The sequence below is a fragment of the Octopus sinensis genome, linkage group LG18 (genome assembly GCF_006345805.1).
Source record: "Octopus sinensis linkage group LG18, ASM634580v1, whole genome shotgun sequence".
NCBI classification, from domain to species: domain Eukaryota; kingdom Metazoa; phylum Mollusca; class Cephalopoda; order Octopoda; family Octopodidae; genus Octopus; species Octopus sinensis.
The window spans coordinates 46,245,463-46,264,938 of NC_043014.1; the positions used below are offsets into that span (position 1 = coordinate 46,245,463).

General features: G+C 38.0%; 1 protein-coding gene across 2 annotated transcripts in view; it reads right to left on the reverse strand.

The window, feature by feature from the left end:
- LOC115221710 (cilia- and flagella-associated protein 91-like) overlaps nt 1-19,476 on the reverse strand; it is a 46,533-nt gene that overhangs the window by 17,698 nt on the left and 9,359 nt on the right. The window contains exons 5-11 of one of the 2 annotated variants that reach the window (XM_029791915.2): nt 18,951-19,007; nt 14,942-15,129; nt 12,929-13,106; nt 9,209-9,304; nt 6,125-6,186; nt 2,839-3,021; nt 398-537 (exon numbers count right to left, since the gene is read on the reverse strand). In XM_029791915.2, coding sequence (XP_029647775.1) covers nt 398-537; nt 2,839-3,021; nt 6,125-6,186; nt 9,209-9,304; nt 12,929-13,106; nt 14,942-15,129; nt 18,951-19,007 — 904 coding nt within the window. The remainder of the gene's footprint in view (nt 1-397; nt 538-2,838; nt 3,022-6,124; nt 6,187-9,208; nt 9,305-12,928; nt 13,107-14,941; nt 15,130-18,950; nt 19,008-19,476) is intronic. The other variant, XM_036510975.1, reaches the window with a different exon arrangement.

A 19,476-nucleotide genomic window follows, 5' to 3' on the forward strand; every position in this document is an offset into this window, starting at 1 on the left:
TCTCCAGCTGGATGCCCTTCCTAACGCCAACCACTCCGTGAGTGTAGTGGGTGCTTTTTATGTGCCACCTGCACTGGTGCCAGACGAGGCTGGCATCGGCCACGGTCGGATTGGTGCATTTTACGTGCCACCTGCACGGAAGCCAGTCGAGGCGGCACTGGCTTCGGCCATGATTTGGATGGTGCTTTTTACGTGCCACCGACACGAAAGCCAGTCGAGGCGGCGCTGGCATAAACGTCAGGAAATTTTTACAGATTTTTACAGTTCAAGTGATGGATTGTATCTGTGGTCTTTGAATTAGCTTTTTCCTTGTATGTATGTATTTATGTATGCATGTATGCATGTATGTATGCATAATTAAACAAGCCTTAATTAATGAGCTCATTACACATCTCACCTCGTGTATCTCTTCCAGGTAAAATTCTCGTTTATACCTTCGTTTCACATAAGTTCCGATCCTCTTGTTTTTTTCAGTTGGAATTTTGATCACGGGGTGGGTGACATTTAAGGGGAGTGCGGTTTCCAGCTCCACTAGACCTGAAGAATATCGATAAATCATCATGTTTATCTACATCATTATTATTACAATTATGTTTTGCCTGCGCTTTAATTCATACATGCTGCACCCAAGTCTCAACTGGAGACATCAAGGGACAACAAATTTGTGTCTCTGATGATGCAAGACAAGTAAGGTGCTGTGCAATTGAAAAAAAAATTGATGTCTGAGTGCAACAAAAAAAAAGTCTCTGTATAAAATCTATATAATAATATAGAGTGGCTGTGTGGTAAGTAGCTTACTTACCAACCACATGGTTCTGGGTTCAGTCCCACTGTGTGGCACCTTGGGCAAGTGTCTTCTACTATAGCCTTGGGCCGACCAAAGCTTTGTGAGTGGATTTGGTAGATGGAAACTGAAAGAAGCCCGTCGTATATATGTATATATATATATATATATATATATATGTGTGTGTGTGCATGTGTGTTTGTGCGTCTGTGTTTGTCCCCCTAGCATTGCTTGACAACCGATGCTGGTGTGTTTATGTCCCCGTCACTTAGCAGTTCGGCAAAAGAGATCGATAGAATAAGTACTGGGCTTGCAAAAAATAAGTCCCAGGATCAAGTTGCTCAATTAAAGGTGGTGCTCCAGCATGGCCGCACTCAAATGACTGAAACAAAAGAAAAAAATAAATAAATAAATGCGAAATTCTGTCTGTCCGTCCGTCTGGGACCCCTGTATTTTCCCTACATAGACATATAACTTTTTGGAATCAGGATGATCCTGGGATTGAAAATCTGCCCTTCATTTGGTTCTTCAACATCCAGCATTGGGATCAGATTTAAAAGCATTTTGGTTGCTATTTCTAGCAGGTAAAGCTTGGCTGATTCATGTCATCTTGGCTGGCATTTGTCAGATGACATCAAAGACCAAGGGGGCAATAAATGACATTCGTTTCATTAATTTTATGTTGAGATAAGAACAGTGGGACAAATTGGCCAACAGTTGGAATTGAACTTGGGACTGGAACAATAGGATATTTTACTCTTTTACTTGTTTCAGTCATTTGACTGTGGCCATGCTAAAGCACTGCCTTTAGTCGAGCAAATCGACCCCAGGACCTATTCTTTGTAAACCTAGTACTTATTCTATTCTATCTCTTTTGTCGAACCGCTAAGTTGCGGGGACGTAAACACACCAGCATCGGTTGTCAAGCAATGTTAGGGGGACAGATACAGACACACAAACACATATATACACATATACATATATACGACAGGCTTCTTTTCAGTTTCCGTCTACCAAATCCACTCACAAGGCTTTGGTCGACCCAAGGCTATAGTAGAAGACACTTGCCCAAAGTGCCATGCAGTGGGACTGAACCCAGAACCATGTGGTTGGTATGCAAGCTACTTACCACACAGCCACTCCTGTGCCTATTATTTCCTACACGCAAGTGGGTACCAGATTATTTGGGGACATTGCTTGAGACACACAGACATGGTTTCACACCAGAGAGATTTATATTCCACTTTATTCCATTGGTTCAGAACAATTTAAATACAAGCAAAACTAGACACAGGCAAGGCTGTGTAGTTACATAATTTGCTTCCCAACCGTATGGTCTTGGGTTCAGCCCCACTGCATAGTACCTAGGGCAACTGTCCTTTCACTATAACCACAGACTGACTAAAGTCTTGGGGGTGGCAGATTTGGTAAACAGAAACTGAAAAAAGCCCATTGTGTGCATGCATACATACATACATACATACATACATACATAGATACATACATACATACATACATATATACATACACACACATACCTACACACATACATATACATACATACACACATACGCACATACATACAAGCATACATACATACATACATTCATACAAACATACATACATACATGCATACATACTTCTATGCATACACATACATACATACATGCATACATACACACATACATACATACATACATGCATACATACACACATACATACATACACACATACGCACATACATACAAACATACATACATACAAACACATACCTACACACATATATATTTATACACACATATACACATACATACAAACATACATTCATACATACATAGATACATACTTCTATGCATACACATACATACATACACGCATACATACATACACGCATACATACATACATACGTACATACATACAAACATATACATACACACACATATACACATACATACAAACATACATTCACTCTTGACTGATAGTTTATCAACTCCTAAAAGTATCTTGACAACAAGAGATCTTTCAATTTGAATATTAAATACATCTGACTTACCTTCGTAGGTGTTCAGGAAGGTGCTATCCACAATATATTTGTCCTGCATCTCATCGGGGAACACTCCATTACGTGTCAACGGAGCAAAAGAGTTTGAGCCATAATCTGCATAGTCCTTGATGATGTCCCGCCTTTCATACTTCTTGCCGACCTTTGACATTCTTTTATGTAGTTTTCGAAGGTCTGTCGGGGGGAGAAAGTTACATGGAAAACGTGTCACTGACGGTCCTATATAATGATTTCAAATTCTGATACGAGCACCAGTAAGCTTGGAGGAAAGGGGTTACGTCGATAACATCGACCCCCTAATATTCAACTGGTACTTATTTTTTAGACCCCGAAAGGATGAAAGGTTTAGTCAACCTGAGTGGAATTTGAACTCAGAACACAAAGATGGATGATATGCCATTTAGCATTGTATTCCACTTGCTAACAATTTTGCCAGCTCACCACCTTGTACAGTTCTATACAATACAGACATAAACACATGTTTGTATATATGTGTGTATGTATGTGTATATGTGTGTATGTATATATATATATGTATGTGTGTAGGTATGTGTGTGTGTATGTATATATGTATACTCTTTTATTCTTTTATTTGTTTCAGTCATTTGACTGTGGCCAGGCTGGAGCACCGCCTTTAGTCAAACAAATCAACCCTCGGACTTATTCTTTGTAAGCCTAGTACTTATTCTATTGGTCTGTTTTGCGGCACCGCTAAGTTACATCGGTTGTCAAGGAATGGTGAGGAGACAAAACCATAGATACATAAATACATACATACATATATATATAAAATCCTTTAAAAAAATCCTTTAAAATGTTTTAGACCGAAGGCCGTGGCCCTGCTGGGGCACCACCGCTGAATGAGCTACACTAATATGTGAATCCACCTCTGATATGTGGCACTTGGTCAACAAGGGAGTTCGATGCCGCTGCCCGCATCTGTGTCTCCTGCCGTGAGGTAGGTTCATCTGGGACCCCCGACAAGAAGAGATCCAGTTTAGTTTTAAAGAAACCCACATCCACACCATGCAAGTCTCTCAGGCATTTAGGGAGGATGTTAAAGAGCTGTGGTCCTCTGAAACCCAAGCTGTTGCAGTATCTGGTCCTGTATTTTGATATAATATAATTTCAACATGGAGCAAATAATTCAGGAGAAAATATTTGCAAAGATATTATTGACACTATTGTGGAGGCGCAATGGCCCAGTGGTTAGGGCAGCAGACTCGCGGTCGTAGGATCGCGGTTTCGATTCTCAGACCAGGCGTTGTGAGTGTTTATTGAGCGAAAACACCTAAAAAGCTCCACGAGGTTCCGACAGGGGGTGGTGATCCCTGCTGTACTCTTTCACCACTCTTTCTCCCACTCTTTCCTCTGTTGGCCTGCTCGCTTAGCCAGCGGGGTGGCGTCATTCGAAGGCTAAAGCAATGCAAATGCATTGTGACCAGCGATGTGTAACTACATCTGATGGACTGGTCGGTCACGTGATCAATAATCACGTGGTCACGTGATTATCGACTCTGTTATTATCTAGTGTAACAATTAAAAATGATTAATAACAGAATCATTAATATAGGTGATTGCAGGCCCCCAAAAGCAATAAATAACTGAAGGTTTGAAATTAATCAAAGGACATACGGAGTATGTCTACGTGCTGGAAATAACAGTCAAAACTCTTATTTAAATCACCGAAAAAATCTGATGATAATTACAGAAATAAACCCTCTGCGGGCAAACGGGCTAGGACAATCTTTTGGCATACATTCAAGTGTTTGGACTCATGTGGACTGGTTTCTGAGCTAAAATTATAGCCTCGTCATCTTCAGCATGCGTTACCATGATGGAAAGCCATGAGTCACCATGTTGAAGTCTATGCTGCATCTGGTTCGTTTTGCACCAAAATACAGCAACCACAAGTGAGAAAATAATTTCAATAGGGAACAAATACTTCAGAAGAAAATATTTGGGAAGATATTATTGCACGATGGGCTTCTTTCAGTTTCCATCTACCAAATCCACTCACAAGGCTTTGGTTGGCCTGATGCTATAGTAGAAGACATTTGCCCAAGGTGCCATGCAGTGGGATAGAACCTGGAACCATGTGGTTGGGAAGCAGGCTACTTACCACACAGCGGTTCCTGTGCATACACAGACCCCCCCACACACACACATATAATGTATTTATTTGCATTTAAGCACAAAACATCATATTTAGAAAAAAAGTAGATGAAGAACTGGTATTAATGGCTTTAATTATAATCTGTAATTCTGGTTTTATATTTTGGCACCAGGCCAGTAATTTCGAGAGAGGGGACTAGTCGATAACATCAACCCCCCTAATATTCAATTGATACTTATTTCATCAACCACGAAAGGATGAAAGACAATGTTGAACCCAGAGGAATTTGAACTCAGAATGTTAGGTTGGAGGAAATGCTGCTAGGCACTTTCTCCAGCACAGTGAATTACAATCTCTAATACTGACTCGCAACCACAAGCTTTGAGGTAGAGAGAAGGGTCAGTTATATCAAACATTCAGCAAGACCCTGAAAATGAAAACTGAAACCAACCCTGGCAGGATTTGAACTCAGAAGTAAAAGGTCCACAGCTAAATAAGATGGGGTATTAATTCTGTCAATCAGTTACTTCCTCACTCCAAAAGGGACTCTTAATCTGTTTGATAGGTACAAGCATGGCTGTGTGGTTGAGAAGTCTGCTGCCCACACATATGGGTTTAGGGTTCAGTCTCACTCCGAGACATCTTGAGCGAATGTCTTCTGTTTTAATATAGATATATATATATATATTATATATATATTATATATATATACTGGAGTAAACACATAAATGTGAAACAAGGTGGAAAAAAGAGTACTCAAATACCAGTGGTAGAGTAATATGCTTTATTTAAGCAGCAGAAAATTCAACAAAATCTGTTACTCTGAGTTCTCTCGTTGCCGTTCATCAGATATATATATATATAATATTATATATATATATATATATATATATATGTATGTATGTATATAGTATATATATATATATATGTGGTGTGTATGTGTGTGTCTTTGTGTTTTTGTATTTGTGTTTGTCCACCCTCACTGTTTGACGGACGGGGTTGATTTGTTTGTGTCTCCGGTAACTTAGTGGTTCAGCATAAGAGACTGATAAAATAAGTACTGCGGATTGAGTCGTTGAATCAAAACCCTTCAAGGCAGTGCTCCAGCATGGCTGTTACAGTTCCATGACTGAAGCATCTAAAAGACAACGGGGGAAATACCTTTGACGTGATCCAGCCGAATTTTTCGGAATAATTTCTTCTTCTCTTTCTGTTTCGCTGCCCTGTAATATTAAAGACAAAGAGAAGACAAAGCTTTAATTTAGAGAAGCCAATGAGGGAATTTCTATGCAGTCATTTGAGTTGCTAGAAATAGAAGTCAGATCTCACAAAAAACACACCCTAGGAGTGGCTGTGCCGTAAGTAGCTTGCTAACCAACCACATGGTTCCGGGTTCAGTCCCACTGCGTGGCACCTTGGGCAAGTGTCTTCTACTATAGCCTCGGGCCGACCAAAGCCTTGTGAGTGGATTTGGTAGACAGAAACTGAAAGAAGCCTGTCGAATATATGTATATATATATGTGTGTGCGTGTATGTTTGTGTGTCTGTGTTTGTCCCCCTAGCATTGCTTGACAACCGATGCTGGTGTGTTTATGTCCCCGTCACTTAGCGGTTCGGCAAAAGAGACTGATAGGATAAGTACTGGGCTTACAAAGAATAAGTCCCAGGGTCGAGTTGCTCGACTAAAGGCGGTGCTCCAGCATGGCCGCAGTCAAATGACTGAAACAAGTAAAAGAGTAAAAGAAAGAGTATTGTCAGAAAAAAATGCAAGGATGCATTAGATAACATTATGTGGTTTTAGGTACGTGTTAAATATATTACATGGTCATGGGTGGAATGTGTTTGATCATAAATCTGCACAGTCAGAAATTAAGGAATAATGAGGGAAAAAAGGGACAGAATTCACTTATTTATTTAGTTATTTATTTATTATAACAACATCCAATAGTCTAGTCCAGTGGTTTTCAACCAGGGTTCCGCGGAACCTTAGGGTCCCACCAGTACAGTCCAGGGGTTCCGCAAGAAGTTACAAAACTGCTAAAATCGGCAGTAATTTCTAATACTCCTGTGCAGATATGTGTGCATAAGACTATTAAATTATTGCACAGGGATTCCCCGAGCCAGTGGAATGTTTCCTTGGGGTTCCGCTCCAGCAAAAAGTTTGAAAAGCACTGGTCTAGTCAATCATGTGATCACATGAAATTGAACTCTAGTTATTTGTCCTGCTGATGCAGTATATGAACCCCTATAAAGGTCAGCTTGGGCACTTTGTGGATGTGAAACCATTGGTCACTCTATGACCAGACATATATTTAACTACATGTAAATTCCTTTTTCTTTGTACTTTAGAATGTGCTTCTTTCTCAGATATGTGATCCACTGACAATATATATACGTATCACTCCTGTCACAACCTGGGACCTTGAAGACTGCTATAATGCAAGAAAGTCTACTAGTCCCTTAATATTTTATATTCAATATTTCATCTATTCAATAAGACAATCAATACATCATTTCATTTTATGATATATATAGTAAATCTCTGAGCGAGGTATAGACATTGTCGTGCGCTGATAACGGGTAAATACCCAGAAACCCGGGTCCATGCGTATCACATAGGTTGACGATGGGAAGGATGGCTTCCCTTTGCAAATACCGATAGGGCACAGAAAGTGTGTCAACAGCCAGCTGGAGAAGATGTTCTCCTGGGGCTACAAGCAACAGTAACATCCACCCTTTGTGGTTAGCCACATTTAAGTGGCTAATATACTTCACATATATATATACTATTTATACTATATATCCTATATTCTACATTAATATTATTATAAAGAATATAAATAAAACATAAAAAACAGAGTTGGAATTCCTTTGAATAATATATATCCCTCTATATACAATCATACAAACTCCTTTATATTTATATATATGTATATGTGTATATATATATATATATATATATATATATATATATATAGTATATATATATATATATAATATATATATATATAGTATATATATATAAAAGAAAGGTAGGGGGCACTGAAAGGGGTCTCAGGGAGTAGCATCCCTGCCTTACTGAGCTAGTTTTCCATCACACTTCTTAAAAATCATGGTAGAGCCTTGGTCTCAGAACCACCCATGTCTAGAAAGTGACGTTGCAGGTAAGCAAGGGTATGCTCCCCATAGAAAATCCAGCTCCAAAAATGCCTCATGATAGCAAAGGAGAATGAGCACCAGCCAGCCCAAAGGTTGGGGTGGGATGTACCTGCCTATCTCAGTTGCTATGACATTGAGGTAGATCTGCCCAACCCCGTTAACGAGGACAAAACCCAGATTTAAAACACTGGATGATGATGATGATGATGTATGTATACACAGGAGTAGCTGTGTGGTAAGTAGCTTGCTAACCAACCACATGATTCCGGGTTCAGTCCCACTGCATGGCATCTTGGGCAAGTGTCTTCTGCTATAGCCCCGGGCTGACCAATGCCTTGTGAGTGGATTTGGTAGACGGAAACTGAAAGAAGCCTGTCGTATATATGTATATATATGTATATGTATGTCTGTGTTTGTGTGTCTGTGTTTCTCCCCCTACCATCACTTGACAACCGATGCTGGTGTGTTTACATCCCCGTCACTTAGCAGTTCGGCAAAAGAGACCGATAGAATAAGTACTGGGCTTACAAAGAATAAGTCCTGGGGTCGATTTGCTCAACTAAAGGCGGTGCTCCAGCATGGCCGCAGTCAAAATGACTGAAACAAGTAAAAGAGTAAAAGAGTAAAGAGTATACATAAATGTGTGTGTGTTTGTGTGTGTGTATTTGTCTGTATAAATATATGGATTCCAGACCAGCTTGGGATGGAGTCTAGGTGTGTTCCTACTATGTTCATGCACTGTTCTTCTATTGTTTGAAAATTTATCTATCATCTGATGAAAGCGGTTTTTTGCTATCATGCAATGTACTCATTCATCTATTAAAAAATGCATTAGAAACAGCTGTAATGAACTGACGTTCATCCATCGTTTGCCATTTATTTATTTGCATATCTACACATGTGTGTGTGTGTGTGTGTGTGTGTGAATGAGAAGAGAAGGAGAAAGACAAAGAGAAGGTTGAGCATTTCATATTGGAAGCCAGAGAAACAGATATATAACAGAAATAAACAGAGAAAAATATGGGAAGACAGACAAAGGAAAGGTTAGAGCAATTGTAAAGAAATGAAGAAAGACTTCTCCCATACCAGATTTTATCAAGTCTTTTCTTGTCGATATCTTGCTGTCTCTCCTCTCTTTCCTTTAACAGTTTCTTCAGAACTTTCAGATGTTTGCCCTGAAGTCTGGCAAGCAATGTGAAAAGTTTAGAGAATGATTATCAGCAACAATGATGAAACGGGCGGCGTTAATGTTCTACCAACTTTATGATTCTACATGTGTGAGTTTGTGTACATGCACGCATGTGTGTGTGTTTGTACGTGTGTAAGCATTTCTGTGTGTGTGCATGCGTGTGTGTATGCATGTGTATGTCTATGCATGTGTGTGTATGTGTGTGCATGTGTGTGTGTGTTCTTGTACATGTATGCATGTCTGTATGCATTCATGCATGTGTGTATGCATGTGTGTACATGTGTGTGTGTATGTGTGTGTGTTCTTGTACATGCATGTCTGTGTGCATTCATGCATGTGTGTGTATGCGTGCGTGTGTGTGTACATATGTGTGTGTGCACGTGTGTGTGTGTGCATGCGTATGTGTGTATACCCTGCAGCCAGATATCCAAGACAGCTAAACAAAACAAGAACAACAACAACAACAATCATTATAAGATCCTAATCCCTGCAAAAGCTGAGGTTAAGCATTGTGGGCCCTTACGCACAAGAGCAGCCCTTGAGCAAATGTCTTCTCCCAAAGCTTTGTGTTGATCAAATCCTTGTGAATGAAAAATTTTGAAGGAGAGCAATTTGAGAGAAATGTTGTTTGGTAGATCTTCATTTATTGCCAACCGTCGTATTCTTTATTTCAATAACTAGCAGTATCGCCCGGCGTTGCTCAGGTTTGTAAGGGAAATAATTATAAAGCATTTTTAGAGAGTTATAGCCAAAAAATAGCCCAAAAAATGGGAAAAAAATGATGGTAAATTTTTTTGATAGTTAAAAAGGTCGAGTTGCGTCCCCTAGACCATCTGTGTTTGTGCTTCTGATTGTCGACCCCATGTCGAATTTATCGATCTTTTTCAGAACTGGGGGAACTTTTCAAAATTTCCGCTGCGTTAGTTTTGAATTATGACATTGGGCTATGTGTGTGTCAAGTTTCATCAGAATCGGTTGAAAGCCGTGGTCAGAGTGAGGGTACAACCAAACAGACACACAGAAACACACACAGACAAACTGCCGTTTATATAGAGAGAGATTACTGGCGTCTTTATATTATATATGAAAAGCATAATATGTTATACATGTATGTATATTGTTGTAATTGTCACTTTAGTGAATAAATAAATAAATTGACATAATATAATGTCTAAAAGTTGATGAATACCACCTATTGGTCTCCTCCATTTTCTTACTGCTCTCTCTCTTTCTCTCTCTCTCTCTCTCTCTCTCTATATATATATATATATATATATATATATATATTATTTTAGATTATATATATTATTTATATCTTAAAAATATTGATTATATTTTAGATTTTGAAACCACCTGATGAATGACTGCGACTCAAAAATTTGATGACAGCAGGCAGGAAATGATCGTAGTGGATATTAATTATATTTTTTAATAATTGTTACATATTTAAATAATATAAATTAATCATATGTATTGGCTGAAGTCTTTCATTGTTTGATTTGCCTAATAGTGGTTTTGTCTCTAATTTAATATAATATATATATATTATATATATATATATATATATATATATATATATAAGTAGGTGAATGAATTATCCTATGTTTATTGTCAGCATGGAAAATTCATTTAACCGAAACCTGGGTAGCAAATTCACGTCAGTAACACGGTTGAAGCGACCTGTCAAGGGTAGAAACTCCGGGTTCATGTGCAGAAATTTGTGTGTTGTATATGAATAAATGAAAGAATGAGTGTTTTTTTAAAAAAACACTCATTATCGCTTTGTTTACCATGTAGGCAATCATCGAAATTTTTGTTTGTCTTGTTGTCGAGAGGCTCCCTTTCTTTCCTGATGAGAAGATTGCATAATGCACCCTTTATTCCTTTGGAATGAAAACATGCTGTCTTCGAAACATGTGTCGAAAGTAAAGGAATTTTGTTAACATCTTCGTTCGACTCCATTCTTTCATTTATTCATATATATATATATATTTAATGTAGGATAAAATTTCTTGAAAAAAAATTTTATTAATGGCCAGCGTATTAAAAAATACCTTCAAAGGTTAAAATTATAAGCAACTTATAAATAAGGGCAAACGAAAAAATTTCTAATGCCAGGTTATGGACAATAGTTCCAATTTCGGCATATTTGGCATTCAAAATATTTTTGTTTGCCCTTATTTATAAGTTGTATATATATATATATATAATATATATATTATTTTAGATTATATATATTATTTATATCTTAAAAATATTGATTATATTTTAGATTTTGAAACCATCTGATGAATGACTGCGACTCAAAAATTTGATGACAGCAGGCAGGAAATGATCGTAGTGGATATTAATTATATTTTTTAATAATTGTTACATATTTAAATAATATAAATTAATCATATGTATTGGCTTAAGTCTTTCATTGTTTGATTTGCCTAATAGTGGTTTTGTCTCTAATTTAATATAATATATAATATATAATATATATATATATATATATATATATAAGTAGGTGAATGAATTATCCTATGTTTATCGTCAGCATGGAAAATTCATTTAACCGAAACCTGGGTAGCAAATTCACGTCAGTAAACGGTTTGAAGCGACCTGTCAAGGGTAGAAACTCCGGGTTCATGTGCAGAAATTTGTGTGTTGTATATGAATAAATGAAAGAATGAGTGTTTTTTAAAAAAACACTCATTATCGCTTCGTTTACCATGTAGGCAATCATTGAAATTTTGTTTGTCTTGTTGTCGAGAGGCTCCCTTTCTTTCCTGATGAGAAGATTGCATAATGCAACCCTTTATTCCTTTGGAATGAAAACATGCTGTCTTCGAAACATGTGTCGAAAGTAAAGGAATTTTGTAACATCTTCGTTCGACTCCATTCTTTCATTTATTCATATATATATATATATTAATGTAGGATAAAATTTCTTGAAAAAAATTTTATTAATGGCCAGCGTATTAAAAAATACCTCAAAGGTTAAAATTATAAGCAACTTATAAATAAGGGCAAACGAAAAAATTCTAATGCCAGGTTATGGACATAGTTCCAATTTCGGCATATTTGGCATTCGAAATTTTTTTGTTTGCCCTTATTTATAAGTTGTATATATATATATATATATAATATATATATATATATATACTGTAAAACAAACTGGGAGGAAAGAGACGGAACGAAGTGAGAATTCGAAAAATCGAAAATTCAAACGAACCCGACGCGAAGCGCTGTCAGACATGGAGAAGTTGGTGCTTGTCTCCATTTTGGATTATATATACGCACATACATACTACATACATACATACATATATATGTACAAAGAGAAGAAAAGTGAGAAAGCCTGTAGGGAGAGATAGACTGATATTGAAGAAGAAAAAAGGTGAAAGCAAGAGAGAAAGATGTTGGCAAGTGATAGAACAGAGATGCTGGATCTTTTATGAAAAAAAGGGAGAAAAGAAAAAAAAAAGAAAATCAAACATCAAAAGGTCTCCTTGAGCCCTTAAACAAAAAACCCCTAAAATATTAAAAGCAACCAATATGATGTAAGTCTGGATTTAAAACCACAGCAAAAAAAGCAGAAGAAAGAATAAACGAAGGGTTTGTTTGCTTACACTTCAATGGCTTTCTCTCGAATGAGCCATTCCTTGAGCTCCATCGCTTCCATCATCTTCCTTCGTTTCTCAATTTGGGTTGGATCATTTAGGGAGGGCAAATTCTTCTCCCATTCTCGTTTTGCGCGTGCCCTTTCTATCATTTCGACTTCGGCAAGTCCTGCTGGTAGACCCTGGTCTGAATAGATGGAGAAATATGCTAACGACGGTAAACGGTTGACAAATTGACGGGAAACTCTTTCGCTTGCAATGATAGGCGTTCCCAGTTGGTCTCATCAACAGAACGTTCTGCTCATCAAAATAACGTGCATGTGGCTGAGTATCTCACAGGTGCACATACCCATAATGCAGTTCTCATGGAGATTAAGTATGAAACAAAATGTGACAAGTCAGGCCCTTTGAATTACAGGTAAAACTCATTTGGATCTTTTCGGTTTGAACGGCAGTTTTTTCTAGTGGTGTCATATGAAATTGTCACCCATAATTATGACCCTAGTATCAATCTATTGCATTTCAATCTGTTTTAGGGTTAGGGGTGGGGGAAGGGTATCTTTTTTTCTTCACAAATGTAAATAAACCCAATCTGTTTCTTAAACGAGGGACATATTCATACGGCACAGAATGTTGTTCACCTCAATAGACGTCATTGATTGGTTGAAATTGCAGAAACTGAAGGAAAAAACAACAAATATCTTACAAACTATAGAATTTTCTCAATAAAGCCAAGAGAAAAAGATGTTTCATAAACACATTCTACCAGTATACGAAGTTTAAAATTTTTTAGTTACCTAGAAATTATGTTAAAAAACTGCCGTTCAAACCGAAAAGATCCCAAATTTTCGCAAGCTGAGTAGAGAGAAGCAACATGAAATAAAGTATCTTGCTCGAGGGCATTAAGCACCACTGGGTATTGAACTCATGGCCTTGTGATCATGAGCTGAATACCCAAACCACTAAGCCGTGTGAGAAATAAAAGTAGAGCACAGTTTGTCTATAGATGTTCATCTTTGTTAATCTACATGTGAAGGCACGTGGTCAAGTGGTTTAGGTGGCTGCGCTTGCAATTGCAAGATTATGGTTTCACTTTCTGGCCCAGGTGGTGTGTTGAGTTCTCGAACAAAATGTGTTGTTTCATGTTACTACAGACCACAAAGCAGTAAATGAGTAACTTTGTGAGAGACTAGCAGCCATCCTATTCATCAGGGATGGAGAGAGAGAGAGAGTGGTATGACCCCAATCACTCATCATCATCTTCAGTCTATCATCCACTTTTCCATGCTGGCATACACCTTTTACTTGTTTCAGTCATTTGATTGTGACCATGCTGGAGCACCGCCTTTAGTCGAGGAAATCGACCCCAGAGCCTATTCTTTGTAAGCCTAGTACTTATTCTATCGCTCTCTTTTACCGGGCCGCTAACTTACGGGGACGTAAACACACCAGCATCGGTTGTCAAGCGATGTTGTGGGGGTGGGGGACAAACACAGACACACAAACATATACACAAGCATATATATATATATATATACATATATACGACGGGCTTCTTTCAGTTTCCGTCTACCAAATCCGCTCACAAGGCTTTGGTCAGCCCGAGGCTATAGTAGAAGACACTTGCCCGAGGTGCCACGCAGTGGGACTGAACCCGGAACCATGTGGTTGGTAAACAAGCTACTTACCACACAGCGGGGACATGAACACACCAACATCGGTTGTCAGGCGATGGTGGGGGGGACAAACACAGACACACGAACATACACATACACACACACACACACACGAATCGCTTCTTTCAGTTTCCTTCTACCAAATCCACTCACAAGGCTTTGGTTGGTCCGAGGCTATAGTTGAAGGTGCCATGCAATGGGACTGAACCCGGAACCATGTGGTTGGTAAGCAAGCTACTTACCACACAGCCACTCCTGCACCTGTGGGAAATGAAAAATGATTAGGGCAACATAGTAGTGGGGGGAAACCTTAAGTGTGATTTGTGCACTGAAAAACCTTACTTACCCCAGCACAGTGTAGCCAAAGTGAGTATTTCCGGCTGTGATCCAGGTCTAACCACATATTCAGGGCTGTAGGGGTCAGTTTGCACATCAGCATCACGATAATCGGTTTGAACTTGGACATGTTTTGCCATAGGGGCTGCATATTTGATCTCTTCAAATTCCGATTCAGGAATTAAGAATTTACCGGGTCTGAAAGAGATAAAATTATGTTTTGTATTATTATAATTAGAATAAGTACTAGGCTTACAAAGAATAAGTCCTGGGGGTCGATTTTCTCAACTAAAAGGCGGTGCCCCAGCATGGGCACAGTCAAATGACTGAAACAAGTAAAAGAGTATATGTACATACATGTATACACACATACATATGTACATACATGTAATGTATATACACATACATACATGCATACATGCATACATACATACAAACATGTATGCATACTTACATACATACATGCATACATACATACATACATACACACACACATACATACATATATACACACATACATACATACACACATACATACATACACACACACACATACATACATACATACACACATACATACATACATACATACATACATACACACACCACACATACATACATACATACATACATACATACATACAACATACATACATACATACATACATACATACATACCATACATACATACATACATACATACATACATGCATACATACATACATACGTACATACGTACATAACTACATACATACATACATACAAACATGTATGCATACTTACATATATACATGCATACATACATACACACACACATACATACATATATACACACATACATACATACATACATACATACCTACATACATACATACATACATACGTACATATAACATACATACATACATACATACATAAATACATACATGCACACATACATATACAGAGTCCATAAAAAAAATATATGCACACTCCAAGAAAGAAAAAAATGTGCAGAAAAATTTTATACTAAACTAGCAGAATCGCCCGGCGTTGCTCAGGTTTGTAAGGGAAATAACTATAAAGCATTTTTAGAGAGTTATAGCCAAAAAATAGCAAAAAAATGATGGTAAATTTTTTTTTGATAGTTAAAAAAGGTTGAGTTGCGTCCCCTACACAGTTTGTGGTTTGTGTTCCTGATTCTCGACCCCATGTCGAATTTATCGATTTTTTTCAGAACTGGGGGAACTTTTCAAAATTTTCGCTGCGTTAGTTTTGAATTATGACATTGGGCTATGTGTGTGTCAAGTTTCATCAGAATCGGTTGAAAGCCGTGGTCAGGGTGAGGGTACAAGCAAACAGACACACAGAAACACGCACAGACAAACTGCCGTTTACATAGAGAGAGATTTAATCAGGCATCACAAGCTACTTTTAGCCTCTATAATTACAAAGAGATAAAATTGGGTTTTTTAATATTATAAAACTTGTTCATTTAGAAAATCTAGAGACGGTAGCTGTATTTATACTGAGAAGTAATGTTTATCGCCACTTAAACATGAGTGTTCTGTAAGAACAGACAATACTGTTATTTCAATGACATGCATAAGATCTGGTCATCAAATCTAAGTAGAGAATTCAAACTTGAAATCTTCAAAGCCACAGTCGAACCAATTCTACTATATGGCTCAGAAACCTGGACGTTATCAAAGATGCTTGAGAGGCGGTTGGATGGAACCTACACTCGCCTCCTTATGAGAGCTCAAAATCTCTCGTGGAAGCGTCATCCAACCAAAATTAAAATATATGGGAAACTACCACCTGTGTCATCTCTTGTGAAAGGTAGGAGAGTCCAGTTTGCTGGACATTGTTGTAGAGCTGAAAACGAGGCAATTTCTACTCTTCTCCTCTGGAAGCCATCTACTTGCAATACCAGAGGGCGCACACTCTCCTACCCTGATGTAATCTCCAGGGATACAGGCATCCAGCAACAGGAACTCCGTAATGCCATGATGGACCGTGAAGTCTGGCGTAGCATGGTAAATTCCATTGTCTCGACCACGGTCGAACGATGATGATGATGATGATGTTATTTCAACCCCAGGAGGATGCTTCCTCCAGCTGGCTATTCAGTGCACTTCACGCTTGATATATATTGCAAATGGGGAGAGAACTCTCAACTATCCTAGCTCAGAGACCACCGTATCAAGTGGTTTTGATCTTATTAGATCATTGTCAGTGATGAATACTTGTCCGCTAGACATAGCAGCAGTCTAGCCCAGCTTGAAACATACAGAAGTCACAGTCGCCGGTTTTGCAACTAGCAAACTAGTTTGTTAAGAAAATCTATTGTAATGTAATTTCTGCCATTTTGGGGTTTCCTGGTATCTGAACTAGGTAGGAATCAGCCCTTTCTGCCATCATTCCTAGGATAACTATGACAACAGGTATTGTTGTCATGTATCGCTGCTGCTGCTGCTTCTTCTTCTTCTTCTTCTTCTTCTTCCTCTTCTTCTTCCTCTTCTTCTTCTTCCTCCTCTTCCTCTTCTTCTTTTTCTTCTTCTTCTTCTTTTTCTTTTCTTCTTCTTTTTCTTCTTCTTCTTCCTCTTCCTCTTTTTCTTCTTTTTCTTCTTCTTCTTCCTCTTCCTCTTTTTCTTCTTCATCATCATCATCATCATAATCATCATCATCATCATCATCACCATCACCACCATCACCATCATCTTCACCACCACCATCTTCCTCCTCCTCCTCCTCCTCATCATCATCATCATCACCACCACCACCATCATCATCACCATCACCACCATCATGATCATCAATGTGGTGAGCTGGTAGAATAGCTAGTGTACCGGACAAAATGCTTAGCAGTATTTTGGCCATCTTTACATTCTGAGTTCAAATTTTGCCAAGGTCAAATTCGCCTTTTATCCCTTAGGGGAAAGGGGGTCGATAAATTGAGTACCAGTTGAGTACTGGGGTCGATGTAACTGACTTAATCCCCCCCACTAAATTTCAGGCTTTGTGCCTAATAGAAAGGATTATTATTATTTTTTTCTTAATTTTATTAGCCTTGTATACACACAAAACCCTCACAACTACACATATGCACACAGATCCTGTAGTGTCCATAATGTTTATCTTCATTTAACCCTTTAGTATTTAAACCAGCCATATCTGGCTAAAATAGTTAATCTGTTTTATGTTCAAACTGACCAGATCCAGGCTCTCACACCTACCCTACAATGTTATTCTACATTAAGTAATTACACCATCAAGATCTTGAAGATATGAGATAATGCATGATTAAATCAAATCAATGTGAATCAATTAGCATTATGTTTGATAGAATAATCAGAACACTAAAGGGTTAAACTCTTGTGGTTAATAAAGAAATCATTATTATTATTATTATTATTGGCAAGCTGGCAGAAACATTAGCACGCTGAGCGAAATGCTTAGTTCAAATTCCGCCGAGGTCGACTTTGCCTTTCGTTCTTTCGGAGTCGATTAAATAAGTACCAGTTACGCACTGGGGTCGATATAATCGACTTAATCCGTTTGTCTGTCCTTGTTTGTCCCTTCTATGTTTAGCCCCTTGTGGGTAGTAAAGAAATAGGTATTTTGCTCATAGCTACATTCTGAGTTCAAATTCCACTGAGGCCTTTCATCCTTTCAGGGTCGATAAATTAAGTACCAGTCAAGCACTGGGGTCTGTATGATCAACTATCCCCCCTCCCCTCCACAAATTTCAGGTCCAGTGCCTTTAGTAAAAAGGATCATCATCATCATCATCAGCAGTAGTGGTAGTAGTTTTAATATTCAATTCTGTAGGCTTCCAAATTTATTCTTGAGAGAGAGAGTGTGTGTGTGTGTGTGTAAGTGCTTATACTCTTTTACTCTTTTACTTGTTTCAGTCATATTTCAATAGGACATATTTTGACTGTGGCCATGCTGGAGCACCGCATGGCTAGCCAATAGAGATGTCAAAATAACGTAAGACAAAAGAAAGGAAAAAAATAATATGGTATTCCACTCACCTGGCCTTAGTAAAGATTATTTCTGCAGTTGCAGGAAACAGAAACGGTATCAGAGGTCTGCAAAGCAAACAGGGAAACAAGCAATGAGTTCGAACGCCTGATAGGTTTGAATAGGACATATTCCAATAGGACATATTCCAATAGGACATATTTCAATAGGACATATTTCAATACGACATATTCCAATAGGACATATTTCAATAGGACATATTTCAATAGGACATATTTCAATAGGACATATTCCAATAGGACATATTCCAATAGGACATATTTCAATAGGACATATTTCAATAGGACATATTCCAATAGGACATATTCCAATAGGACATATTTCAATAGGACATATTTCAATAGGACATATTTCAATAGGACATATTTCAATAGGACATATTCCAATAGGACATATTTCAATAGGACATATTTCAATGGAAATGTGTGTGTATGTATAAGACTGGACTGGAGGTGAAAAACAAAGTTGGTCATTCCTCTAAAATCCTTATAAACAATTATGATTTCTTTGCGACAT